This window comes from Netta rufina (assembly GCF_964035555.1).
Source record: "Netta rufina genome assembly, chromosome: Z".
Taxonomy (NCBI): domain Eukaryota; kingdom Metazoa; phylum Chordata; class Aves; order Anseriformes; family Anatidae; genus Netta; species Netta rufina.
In genome coordinates this window covers 56472865-56487627 of record NC_140126.1, presented here as the reverse complement: position 1 = coordinate 56487627, position 14763 = coordinate 56472865, and the positions used below count along the sequence as shown (strand labels likewise).

At 34.9% G+C, this 14763-nt stretch overlaps 1 protein-coding gene across 1 annotated transcript in view; it reads right to left on the bottom strand.

Annotated features, from left to right (window-relative positions):
• Window positions 1–14763, bottom strand: part of MAN2A1 (mannosidase alpha class 2A member 1) — a gene marked incomplete at its 5' end in the record, with an annotated part of 128091 nt that overhangs the window by 21473 nt on the left and 91855 nt on the right. The window contains 3 exons of the mRNA XM_084304915.1: window positions 3613–3746; window positions 9600–9741; window positions 10863–10996. Of these exons, the coding sequence (XP_084161041.1) occupies window positions 3613–3746; window positions 9600–9741; window positions 10863–10996 (410 nt within the window). The remainder of the gene's footprint in view (window positions 1–3612; window positions 3747–9599; window positions 9742–10862; window positions 10997–14763) is intronic.

Here is a 14763-nt window from a genome sequence, read left to right as displayed (position 1 = left end):
AGCTATTGAATCCTGGCTCTTTGCTTGGGACTGGACTATAAATCTGGTCATATAAATCGAGCAAATCAAGGCAAGATATGAAACAAAAGTCTGAGGAAGAATGCGTGTGCCTGAAATGGCATTGTTTTCTCCAGCTATGTCATTGATGAAATAAAGATATTACTTCTTCCTATAAATTATGTGTACTTCATTTTCCTATATGAATATAACATACTGAGGTATGGAATTAAAAAATGTACCAATGCTTATTTTTACTTAAGTTTACAACAAATGTAAAAGAAAGAATCTGTATGTTCAAAAACAAAGATGCGTTTAGTTTTTTTGACAAACAGGTAGAGATAATTGTGCTCAGTGTCATTTTCGTCTACATAATAATTCCTTGAATTTATACCTAAAATGTTTTTAATTCTTGCTAAATGATCTGACGAAAAATAAATGAATATTAGGAGAGAAGTCAAAAAGATATACAGAGCCAATCGATACTTGCAGGGAGAAAACGAACTTAAGCAGAATTAGTTACATTTAGTAGGAGAACAAAAAGTATCTAGAGATGTATCAAACAGTAGTAACATCAACAGAAGTCTGAGAGACAAAGTTGTCAATAAATCAGGTGAGTGTAACCTAAAGCAAAGTGGTATCTGCACAGCTCTTATCTATGTACATAACTTACTTAATGAGCAATACTGACAGTGAATACACCTTTTGTAGTACCCAAATTTGGGGCGGGAGGTTAGGGTGTGTGTTGTGGAATCAGTTATATCAACCTGAAGCTGTTTGTACAGAGCGTGAATACTTACTACTGGTGACATAAGCTAAAATTCAACAGCCAAAACGCAGGAATTACTACGATTAGAGACTTCATAGAATACAGGTTACTTGAATGTGACAGTAATTGTTAAGAACTCTGCCTACCCAACTGGACAGGTCAAGTTTATACTTCAGCACATTCACCATGGCTTGTCTCTGCCATTAAAACACACTGTTCAGGGTTGGGGGTGAGAAAGGAAAAAAATATTTTGGAGATGCAAAGGAAAAGAAACTTTTGGCTTATTTTGCCATAACTTAAAGTGATGCACATTTATTTTAGTTAATTGTAAATAAGTGTATATCCTACACTTCATACACACTCCTCCTAAGGAAAAGTTTCCTAAAGAACAGAAAAACTACTCATCAGAACTGTTTTTGAGAAGACACAGAATTCACTTTGGGAAATGCTTGTACTGGCAAAGGTAACAAGCGACAAAACTCTCTTCTTCCTTTCACTGTTCCTTAAGTAAGTAAAAAAAATAGGTCTTGACAACAAAATTAAGGTCAGCGTATGAGTCACACATTGCTGTCCATCACATAAATAACCTGCATACAATTTCTCTGTAATTTTTTCTGACAGGACTATTATTAAGCTATTATAACAACTACCTTCTAAGTAGCCATGCACTAAAAATGCATTTGTATATTTCACAAAACGGAGAGAAAGGGAAGTACTATTCCTTCCTTGTGTTAACAAATCTGAAAGTTACAAGAATCAGAAAATATTACATATCTTTAGAAAAATTTCAACAAACAAAAAGCTAAAACACTCTAAAGGGAAATTCCAGATGTAACACCAGAAAGATATTGCATATTTCCTTAAAACAAACAAAAACCCAACAAAATCCACGTGCTTAAGAGTTTGGCTCCTGTGGGTAGTGCACGCTGCATCAGTTGAAACAATAGCACCTCTCTGACTGATTTTAAAAAGAAAAGGGAAATACTTTGTTACCTCATGGAGGTGTCTGATTGGTATTCCAGGCAAACTGGTAAATATATGCTAAAAGCAATGTGCATCTTCCACTAAACAGGTAGCCCTAAACAGAGTTACTTACTCTGCCTGTCTTTCAGTAGAGGTACCTTCAAACTGCTTTCCACAGGCACATTTTGGTCTGAAGCAGCTGTGCAAGTAAACTTTTGGTCAACCACACTTAACCACCCACTGCATTAGTTTGCAGAGGAGTCGGAGTGTGCACGGGGTAGTTTTCTTCTGTAGGAAAGTAACAAAAATTCCCCGGAGGTCTACGGAAATTACGCTCTAACCTTTGAATCAGATTACAATTGAATCACTGACTAGTTCTTTGGATAGTTTTGAAGTCTACGCTGATACAGAAATAGATCTGTTTTGAGCAGGGACTGGACAAGATGACTTCTAGAAGTATCTGTTGAAGTATTTTATGATTCTATGGTGTAGATGCATGTGCCACAGCACTGACTGATTTGATCTGCTCCTGTTGTTCCGTATTATCTGCTATGTATACATAGCTTTCCATGTCCGATGACTCTAATTTAGCAGCTTCACATTTTAATCTAATACAATACAAACTACCTTGTGTACAAAAAAAAACCAAAAAAAAGTTTATTGTGGCAGTACAGATCTCCCTGTAGGTCTCTTTTTGCTAAGGTAGATTAACCTGTGCAACACTCATTGCTGTCAGAACTAGAATGCTTCCAGGACTTTAGTTAGCTCCTTTCTGGTTCATCTATTTCCACACCACACTGATAACAGCCATTAATGTGCTGCCTGTGTTATAGAGGATGAGGAACTAGAAAATCATAATGACATGTACAACCTGAAAAAATCTGTCAATCATTAAGTAGTGGAAATTAGCTTTAAGCTTGATATTATCCTCTCACAGTGCTTAATGATATCCATTATAAAACAGAATTAATTCCAATTTATCTGCATATTCATTAGCAGCTTAGTATACAACTGCTCATCTTTAGCCATGTTGTGATTTTAAAATCTGCTTGGTGCTGTCATCACGATTCTACTGTCTCAGTATGAAGAAGTATTTCTCATTTTGTCCTTTTCAAATGATAGGAAAAAAAATTAAAGAGAAAAATGCAAAGAACAGAGAAAAAAACTGACAAGTAACTCAAAAGATTAATATATAAAAGGGTGAAACAGGATGAGCTATGCAAGAAAAAAAAAAACAAGATAGCCTCTAGTTTCACAAAATCATAATGAAATAAGGTTTAATGTTTGGCATCTACATATTTCTGCTTAATTCTTATTTCCTAAGGAAAAAAAAAAAAAAAAAAGCTAAGCTTGGTCTTCTTGTTCCACCTATTCATCCCAAATTATTTTTCACCTTTTTCCCCACTTCCAATAAACTCTGATATGAACCATAACTCTCACTAATTAGGAATCTCTTATAAGCTTTCTAGAAAAAAAATAAAAAAGCCAATACTTACTTAAAGAAGAGACTTTCACAATAGTACTTCAGTGATGTGCTGAAGTGTGAACTTGAGTTACCTGTTTTACTTGGCTTCCTAGTTATGCAATCAATAAACATATAATCTCCAAAACCTACCAAACACATACCGGTTCTTACCCAGGTGACAAAAATAGGAAGTAGATGCGTGAGAAGGGAAACGATGCAGGCATTTGTGTGAGGAATAATGAAAGATGCAATCCTTATGTTGAGAATGTACAAGCAATTTCACATAACTCTTTAGGAAGCTATGTTTTCTTAATTACACTGCTTGTGGAATAACTTCTTTACTAAGTTCACTGCTTCTAAAACAGAAATAAACATTCATGTCTTAACTAGCCAGAAAAATCCAGACAATGATTCTTACCACATCTGTTCCATGTCTTCTTTCCAGCAGAAGTCGGAAGACATTAGCTGTAATCTTGTTATCTTGGACACCTTGTCCAAGGCCACGGTTGTCATCCTGCATAAGTCGACGATCCATGATTACTTCCAACTGACCTGAAAAAGTAAAGTAAGAGTTGTACTTGTAATAGGAATATGTTAGATTTCTATTAAATGTAAGAAAAAAAATCAAAAATATAAAACTGTAAAAATTCAATTTTTTCTCTTGAATACAAAAGACTAATAATGAAACAATATTGTTAGGACTGATTTTGACAACAGTTAATGCTTTTGGATGTTTATAACCTTCCAAAATTTTAGCATACCTTTCAGAAGAAGGTCCTGTGAATTTTTAACATAGAAGTCTACATTGAAATTTCGTATAAGTTACTACTGTTAACTATTTCTTGTAACAAGTATGCTTGGAGCATCAAACTTCAAGAGAAGAATCGCCCCAGGTAGCTGCGGCTGTATGGAGATTACTTCGATAAAGTAACCATCCTCATCTAAGAAAAATGTGAATGAAAGATTGCAAACCCCAAATACATTACAAATATATTTCTTCTTTTTTTTTTTTTCTTGTTTATCTTAAAGTTGGAGGCAGAGGAAAAAACAAGTAGGTAAAATTAATAATAAATACTGATAAATAATCACTCCTTCTTGGATTTTTTTCTTTCCCACTTGTGGGAGAAGAAAAATACTTTGTACCAGATGAAAATCGAGTATGAATTTCTGAACTTATTCCAAACTGTAGCACTGCCATTCAGAATAGCTCAATTATCATGATGTTAAATCATAAATAGCCTTATGGAAGATGAAGTTCACATCTTTTCAAGTTTATAACTCCAAAGGGAAACCAGCCCAGGGCATGTAATTAAGGCTGTTATGGTGTTTGCACATTGAATCTTCAAACAAATATACTTGTTTCCTAAATAAAACGGCAAGACTGACACTTGTTTCCTAAACAAGAATTGCACAATTCCATCTACAATAAACGGCTGTTTAGCAAGGCAGTCTCCTTTATACTTCTCCAATATTCTTCAAATACTTATCCAATTTTTCTAAATATTTGTTCTTACTTTTCTTGAGGAAAAGTAACAGAAAACAAAACAACAAAGAAACAAACAAAACAGACTTTGTGTACCCAAGTCAGATTTCGGGTGGAAATGAGTAACAAAAATCCCCATTTTGTACTATGCAATAAGGCTAGGATCGTTCGTCGGATTGATGGATTTTGTGGAACACAGTATGAACACAGACTGAAAGACAAATATAGTAAATCTCTGAAAAAAAAAAAAAAAAACTAGATCCACATTCAGAAGGACAAATCTATGATAAACTTTTTCTGAAACTACCTAAATACATTTTCAACATTCTTAAAGAAGCTAGAATGATTGATGGGTGACAAAAGAAAGCTTAAGGTGATTGTGAACAGAAAAAAAACAAAAAAACAAAAAACAAAATGATCACTGCTATTGAAGTTGGATAAAAAAAAATAAATTCCAAATTGGTTCAAAGGATTAAAAATAGGAAAATTTCTGGCTTAAAATGACAGAAAAGTATTTTGGTAGGCTTTGGGACCTAAGTGATCACTGCTACCCCAGTAATTATCCACTAGACTGCAGGAAAAGCCACTTCTAAATGACAGTGGTGCATATCATCCATCTGGATGTGGTCTTCCTTATTGCATGTAGGATAAACCACTCAGTAGTCAATTAGAGGAGAACTGAATGGGACTTCCAAGATGACGGATGTTCAACATCTAACATTTAAAAAAAATTACACATCCCATCCAACAATAGGGAAAAGAGATAGAAAAGTAGGAATAAAGTTCTAGCTTATGTATCTTACAGTCTTTGATCAAGTTTCCTAGGAGCTGATATTGAAGATTGGTGACTATTTAGTGAGAAATCCAACTCCATTCTGCTGGGATCATCTGACAGTATGAGTGTTAACTGTTCCATAGTAAGAACCTGACTCTAGTACAAGAACAGAAAGTCAGAAATATTCAGCTGCTCAGATAAAACTTGGATGGTAAGTTATGCCTTGAGAAGTTTCTCAGCGTGCTACTAAAAGCACCTGCTTAAACTGCAATTTTGATTTTTTCTTCCAGAACCCAATCAAGATCTTGAAGAACCTTCAAAGTAAGTTTCATGAAACATTGGACATGGCCTCACAACTTTAAGTTTCATTTTGGTTCTTTATTAAGTAGTCCCACATATACTCAGGAGAAATTTGGGAATCAAAGTTCTTTTATAAAATGTTACCTCATGAAAACAGATGAGATTAATGCGTTCACCCCCTTTTCTAATGACTACAGAGTAAATTTTTCATGTTGCTAACTTGAGTAGTATACTAGTTTGCTAAAAATTGTCAATGGTCAATGCCATTAACAGGTATGGAAGATACAACTTGCACTGTATAATATAAATTTTTGTATTGATATAAATGGAGAAGAGGGAAAAAATCCTCAACTGGCTTGAAACCAATGCTCACAAAAAGCCAGTTTTCCCCTGACACTTATCTGAACTGCTATACAGCACTACCCTTAACTTTTCCGACTTGAAGGAAGAGTAGGTCTCTTTGTGGACTTGCATGCTGCACATCTTTCTGTGACACAGAGACTAAAGAACAAATACAGACACTATTACAAAGCAAATGAGCCTGTGAAGACTTGTTTAGTCTCCACTACCTATTTAATTAATGCCTGTATATGTTAAGTGCTGCCAAGTACATTCACAGGATCAGGCCAAAGGGATTTTTTTTCTAGCAACAGAGGAATCAGAAAATGTGTTTTGGATCTTGTATCAGGTGGTCTTAAAACAAAAGATAGATATTTTCCATTATGGACTTTTTAAAGCATCAGCATATAGGCCCGTGTTAACTAGAATGGTAAGTCAAACAGTCTCTCCATTGCTCGAAGTAAGGGAAAAAAAAAAGGCACACTGAATAATGTGCCTTTTGGACTGGATGTGCCCCTTACCTCTACTATGACTGCAAACAAGTTATTTCCTGAAACACACAAGACAACACAGACACCCTGACTAAAATAAGGAATTGTTTAATATAGCCAATCAACAGCTTCCTGCATAAGTATAACTAAGGGGTCACAAAATGCAGCAAATTTATTTTTTTTTTACATTCCCTTTCCTGCTTTTCCACAGATTTTTGACACACTGTACTTGGAGAAAAGCATCATCGCACAGCATCAAGGGATCATACACACTACTTTCTTTGAAAGAAGTCAAGCCACACTGAAAAAGTACATTGCCTGAGGGTATTTAAGCATATCATAGCTGCTTTGTGACAGAGGGTATCCAAGAGGCACCCTTGTTCTAGCATACATGCAGATTAACTGACCCAAACATAGGACAGATTTCCAAGGCAATTCTGTATATCAACAGTAGTGATCAAACACTATACTAGTAAATATTGTTCAATTTTTTTTTCCCCTTAAGTAGCTGTGTCAATAATTGAAATTTTTGAAACAACCTAGAACTGTCTCACTGAAAAAGACAGCAATGCATAGGATAAAACTTGATATTAAAAGGTTAAGTAAATAATTCCCCATTTAAAGTTACCAAAGCTATTTTCTTCAGTTATTTTAGCTGAGGTCATGCATTAGCTATGTGCCATTAAAAAATCCTGTTTCTTAAATAAACAAAACTTTTTAAACAACAGTGTAGTCTCTTATGTTGACAATACAAATGCTCTAAAAAGTACCCGTGGTCTTTTTATTTGTCTTGTGTCACAAGTCACAACACCTGAAATTAGAACACAACAGTATCTAAAAATCTTCTGCTTTTCTTGGGGTTTACTCATTAAGTAGAAGATTTGTGAGTGGAAAGAAAAACACCTGCATGTACTGCATGTATTGCTATCACAATGAGGGTCAACAATGTGCTGAAGAATGGCAAAGGATATTTTCACTTGAGTGATTAGATATAAATTAAATCATCTCACTAGCTCTACCAATATCTGAAGTCTTCTGGTAGGCTCTAGTACCATAAATAAATAAAAATGTAAGACTGCTGTGATGAGTTTATCATTTGCAGATGGGATTTTTACACCATTTTGAGTCTCAGGCAAGGAAGACACCTCAGAAGCCTTAGAACATTCATAACCTTTAGCCAAATAAATTTCCTTTCTCCTTCAATCGTTCACGAGCAGGCAGATCTTATCACTGATGAGGACTAGAATCTTTATAATGATCATCAGTATTATGCCAAGGTCAAACAGAAGGTTCCTGAAGGAGAAATGGCTGTAACTCACAAGACAGGTATGTGTAAACCTAAATCACACTGGGGAAACAACTATGAAGTAAGATTAGCATTACGAAAACCAAGTGTACCTCTCAAACCATCTTGTTCTAATACCAGGAAATACCAACATATAAAAACTCTTTGCCCTAAAGTGAGTAAGACTTGACAATATTGCTGTCATTCTAGGACAATATTTATGTCTTGTCAGAATAGATACTAAGATGACAGTTCCTAAAAAGAAGTAAGCTTTGGCATAGTTTCTGGTTGGCTGTTGTTTATCTATTTATTTATAAGCATTCATTCAGTAGTTTTTCAAAACTATGTAAACTTAAACTTACAAGATATTACACCTAGTAGTTATACATCTAAAATTTTATGCCTTATGTTGTCCACTACTTTCCATCTTTCTATCTTATACTTTCTTGTTCTGGTAATGGTATAGACGGTGAACAACTGAACTGCGCTTCCATCCCTCAAAACCATTTGTCATAGGTTTCTCTGTGGTGAGCAACAAGACTGAGTTCCTTATGAAATTTTTAATGTGAATTGATTTTTCTTGTCAACATATTCATCAACTCTTTCATAGAACTCCATTAAATTTGTGAATTATGATTTTGCTTTAAAAGAACTATGTTGATTTTTTACCACAGTAATTTTTATTCTTTATTTCACTCATTCTAGGCTTTCAAAAAGGAACTATTGTTTTCCTCGATAGGAATGTTAGGCTATGTCACCTGCACCTTAAACTCTCCACCTTGTAACAAACAAACCAAAAGACACAATCAAAACCAGAGGAGTACGGAAGAGTACAAACTAATGAATGATGCTGTTCCATCCTTGAGTCCCATCAGAATTCTTGGGTGAAAAATATCTGGTTCTGACCAGTAATAGTTCATTTCATCTCTGTCCTGGTTTTGGCTGGAATATAGCTAATTTTCTTCCTAGTAGCTGGTATGGTGCCATGTTTTGGATAAAGGATGAGAATAATTTTCTCATGTTATAATGTTCTGATCACACACCTATGTTTTAGTTGTCGCAGAGCAGTGCTTACACAGAGCCAAGGACTTTTCAGCTTCTCGTGCTGTCCTGCCAGGGAGGTAGCTCAGGGTGCACGAGGAGCTGGGAGGGGACACAGCCAGGACAGCTGGCCCAGGCTGGCCGAGGGACACGACGTTATGCTGAACGATTAATATGGGGTGGTTGACTGGGGTGGGGATGGGGCATTGTTCGGGTACAGGCTAGGTATCAGCCAGCAAGTGGAGAGCAATTGCATTGTGCATCACTTGCTTTGTATATTCTTTTATCATTATTATTATTTCCTTTTCCCATCCCATTAAACTGTCTTTATCTCAACTCACAAATTTTTATTTTTTTTTCCCCCCAGTTCTCCCCCCCATAGCACTGTGGGTGGGTAGGGGCGTGAGCAAACACTCTGTGGTGCTTAGCTGCCTGCCAGTTAAACCAAAACAGTCTTTTTCATAATCTCCTTCCTCTGACTCATTTTTGAGACAGGTCTTCCAATTTAGATGACAACCTCACGTAGGAAAAGCCTTCAGCTCTTCCTCTATGAACATATCTTAGAACTGGTCAAAGCTAGAGAAACTTACTTGCTTTCTTCAAAGACTGGTATGTATGATAATCTCCAAATGAACTATTTCGGATAATCATGAAACACAGACGGTTATAATATCCATCACCTTATACTTACCATTTTTCAAGCTTGCAACACCTAGAGACTGAGCTGAATGAAGTGTCAAACGAACACCAACATCTTGGATATAAGCCATTGTAGTCATAGGATAGACATTCGCTTGAAGAGGCAATTTGCTCATCGTCAGTCTGGGCTGGATCTGGAGTATGAACATGGACTTCAATAAAATACTTTATTTTTAATGCATTTAAATTTCAAAGACCTTTTCAGACATTAATCCCATGTGCTTTGAAAGCAATGATTGACAACTAGCACCAAAGTATTCATTCAACTGTATTATTTAGCTTTTTAGAGATTTGTGGCTAAAACTACCACTTTGGAAACGATAACTTCAATGTACTTTTAGATCAAAGAATATTCTTTAAAAACTGAAAGATTCATCAAGGGAACCTGCGCACAGGAAAAAAAAAAAAAAAGAATATTAACAGTTATAGAATAAGAGAATTTTTTTTTCTCCTCTAGAGAGCCAGCAGTGAATAGATTCAAGGTAGCAGAAAAGGAATTGCTTTATAATGGGAACTTATTTAAGTGCTAGTGAAATTCTTGAATGGTACATGAGGAATGAATAGTAGTATTAAAATTATTTTCACATTTAAATTTTCACTTTGGTGTCTCCAGCAAAATGCAGTACTACACACCAACTGGCAAAACAGCAGTCTCTTACTCAGCAGGTGCTTTTCAGTGTATTCACAATACCTATTTTTAACAAGGAAGCAAGGCTAGGAAAAGAAAATATGCTTTCTACTGTCTGTGCTGAAAAGTCCAAGTTATAAAAATAGTCATGCTATTTCATCAGATACATTCCCAATAGATTAAGTTATTACACTGCAAAAGTACTTTATTTTCTTACTTCCATGACAGGACTAAGTTGTTTGGTATGTCTGAGTTACTGGGCAGTACATATTTGTCTTGAATTTGACTACCCAAAGGACTCAAATTAAATAAATGAAGGTGAAAAGACATGCAGGTATACAGACAACTGCAAAATGGCATACCATATCTTGCTGTATTACAATTCTTTTCTTAAAAAGGATATACGAATATTTAACAAATTTTGTAATTTCCTTGAAAGAAAATAATTGCTACTTCACTTGATCTAAATCAAAGCTTTTACTTGGGAGAAACTTTTTACTTTTAAAAGCCCTTTTCTGTCTAAATGAGTAATGGACTTTAACGTAAGAGTTTGATTAATATGACTCATTCTTTAAAATTAGTCAAAACTGATACCCTAGCCTTTTATAATTAGGAGAGAATAATTACCTGATATCCATTAAGATCAGTATAGAATCTATTTTGACTGTTTATGTCAGATGAAATTCTCATAGCAAGCTCACGATTATATTCTCCTCTGATATCCACAATATTGGAAACTTCAATAGACTGGCCTTCCAAACCTGCATGAAAAAGATGCTTTAAAAATATCTCAATTTTTAAAAGCTATTGTCACATATGTAAGACTTCCTGTGCTCCCAGAACACAGTCATCTAGTTTTCCTTTTTATATTTAAACAGATACTTGAAGCCAGTTCAGTTATATACTATATCATATAGAAATGTTTCCAATTCAGTACTCATTAAAAAGTCAATGTGAAACCTTCACTGAAGTAGAACAGAAACAGAAATCTGATGATGAGAATATTCATGATAAAAACCAGTAGGAAATACAGAACTTTTAAGTGCAATAGCTAATACAATGGAACGAGATTTGTTCACAGCCTCTTCACAACAACTGTTCTACAAGGCAGCAAGTTGGTTGTTTAACTAAAACAGAAATCTTCCATAAGGACAATGAAATACAAAACTGCACACTGATATGACCACAACTGGGATGCAAGTCTTCATTAGCTGTCAACAGATGCCCATTTTATCAAAGGAAGAATTAAATATCTGACAATGCAGTCAGACACTCAGTAAGATTTTTCCAGTGCCTCACATTGAAAGTTACATACCCTTTATAATAATCTGACTGTTTTAAACAGTTCAGGACAGAGTTTGGACTGGAATCATACTATCATTCAGTATGACCACCTCTACCCTTTCTGTAGTCTAATGGGAGTAGCAGTTGAAAAAGAAATGTGCCAAACAGAACAGAGAAATTAAATTTCTCTTTGTAGTCATGAAAGTACATTGTGCTTGCCTGACAGGTTGTAAACAAAGAATGGTAGAAAGTGAAAAAACGATTAGCTTAGTTCTGTAAAATTAAATATACTGTATTTAAAACTTTAGCTTCTAAATTCCTCCTTTTTTTCAGCAGTTGACTTTATGTCAATTCACCCAGGTGGCATGATCATCACAGTTTGGGCTCCTAACCAGTCAAATCTTACACAAGAGGGCAAAAGATATTCAAAAATTCCTAGATCCCTAAGCACACAGACACTAGCACAACCTTTTTTATTTCTAAATTCAGATTTTTCCAGTATTATTTGCAGTTTTGTTTGAGAACATGATAGAATGCTCATTAAGAAAGTCCTTACTTTAACAAATTCTTAAAAACCCTGAACCTTTCAAGATCAGAATGCTGAAAGTGTCTACTTTCTTCAATTTTTATGCTATTACTTGATGTGTATAATATAGTACGGGTTGTGATTTTATCACCTGAATGAGAAAGGTGTCAAAGTCTGTATTTGTTTCCTCATCTTTTTTTTTTTTCTTAAAATCTCCAGCCAGCTGCAACAGTACCAGCAGCTGCTAAAATGCTAATATTCATCAATGGCTATAACAACACAGTGCTAACTGAAAAATATTTGGTTTAGGTAATTCTGTTTTTCCAGACCTAGTCTGTGAAAAGTGGATCTACATGCTCCATTTTTCATGCTTTTAGTCATGGCTTTTCCAACATGAAGTAGGACCATTAAAGCATGAAGATATGGGATATAGTGTTTTGGTTTATGGTTTTAAAATTACTAGAGCAGGAATTACACTCAGCTCTTCCCTACTGCATAAGTTGAGCTAATGCACAAATACAGTTATGGAAGATAATGAAACCTAAGAAGCCTCTGATAAAAATATTAACAAAATTATGCTGGTTTCAACAACAGATGCCAATGGAAACAGAAAAAACATTTAAAATCCACTCATTGTTCAGTTACCGAACAAAACTGTCAAGCCAGATGAATCCCTGCTCAAAATCGCCAGAAGTATAAAGGCAGTAGATAAAGCATTTTTTCACCAAAACTGCTGAAGAAGTTCTGAGAAGACTCAGAACTCCTGTCAGCTGTTTTAGCAACATGGTCAGGCTTTGCATCCCCTTGAAAGCAGGCAGGTTACAGTAGGAGTATCATGACTTTATTTAATGACGAAATATAACATACAAATGCACGTGTATATTTCTGTCCACTTGCTTTGTTATTGTATAGATCTAGCAAGACTTCAAGACATTTTTTTTCAATAAAGTAATACTATATATGTAGAATTTCTTATAAAGCCCAGGAAACTGACTTCAGCACAACAATGATGTGAGCTTGATCTTTAAACTTTGAAAAATGCCATTTTATAGAAAGAAATGTAAATAAAAACACACAATAAAAGTAAAGAGGAACAGTACAAAACAGTTATATGCTCTTTGTAACAGCTGGAAAGATGGTACAGGACTTACCTCAATGTTGGGATAGGCAATGATGTAATTACTGAAAACAGTGTGATGAATTGTAAATGGTAAAGAATATAAGAAAAGTAACTAATGCACTCAAAATAAAATAAAACTTTGTGTGTTAGGAATTGGCTAGCAAGTGATTTTTACTGATAACCCATTTCCTGCGGTCTGTGAAACAGAAGTATAATATTTCTACCAGGCACTTACTGACAACTTAAAGAAAAGGGAGAAAAAAATTACAGAGAAAAAATGTTCCAAAACAGCCTCACCCAAGACAAGAGAGAGATTTTCATTCAGGCTTTTTCCCTTTCCATTAAACATCCTTCTTATCTAAGTTCCCGCCTTGCTAGGTAATTTAATTTACTGAAACCCACATGGCAAAATAACTTCCTTCATACATATTTGGCAACCCAGTACGTCTAGACTTCAAGGTCATCACCCCCTTGGTTTATTGGTTACATAAAAGTATCTTCAGTGTAAACATTTCAGAATCTTCAGCAACATATTACTATACAACCTCTTTGCTTGTATTCAGTAAGGAATGTGATCTGGAGTTCATTCTGTGATTACTATATCCAAAGAACTGGTAAGGAAACTCTAATAGTTAATGAAATGTTACATGGTGTACTGGTAAACTCTAGCAACTTCAAACTTCAAAGTATGCATTCATATCATAAAAAAAGGAGGCATCTGAATAAATGTACATTCAGAAGACAATATACTACGATCTAAAAACTTTTAAAAAATCAAATGGTTAGTTCTGTGTGACTAAATTAGGTACTATTTGCCATGCTCTTTTTGAAATGTATGAGAAATAGGGAGATTAAGTACATTATAGATCTATTACTCATTTTAGAGGGTGTACAGAAACATAAATACGGTAAATACAATTTTCAAAACTAAATAGACAATGTTGGCATCTACAGTAGAAGTAGTGATAATATGAATACGTTTCAGTTACCTCAATTACTGGAAATATTAAGCAATGCTTCTGTATTTCAGAAACCACCAGCAGAGTAAATAAAAACAGATGAAAAACTAAAAATGCATATTTAAACATATCAAGTCAAATTTCTACAGCAAATTTATACAATTGCACCTTTGCCTTTTACTCTTCTCACTGGCCAATTTCACCATCAAATTTGGAAAGCACCAGAGCTTCCAAAGTTATTTTTCTAGAACTTTCTGGGAAAACAGTAGCTGAACAGAAGAGAAGAATTAAAAGCCTCACTGAAGCAAAAGCAATCAAAACTGATATATAAGCCAACAAGCCACATTTCAGTGCTGGTGCCTCTCAGAGGCAGACAATGCTGTCACGAGCTTTGCTAAGCAGGTGAAGGACATACAGTGGAAGTTCACAGGTCGTTAAAGCACACCTGCAGTTGTGTAATAAAACAATAAAACAGACATAACTATTAACGCTGCTTACAAAACACTTGCCATTCTTTGTGACTTTAGAGAAGATGATGTACTTCCACCATTAAGTCTGAAGCTATGAAGGAAAGTAACATTTTTAAATCATCTCCAAGATACTTTTGCAGAGTTTTTCCTCATTTTCATAATTTGCAGC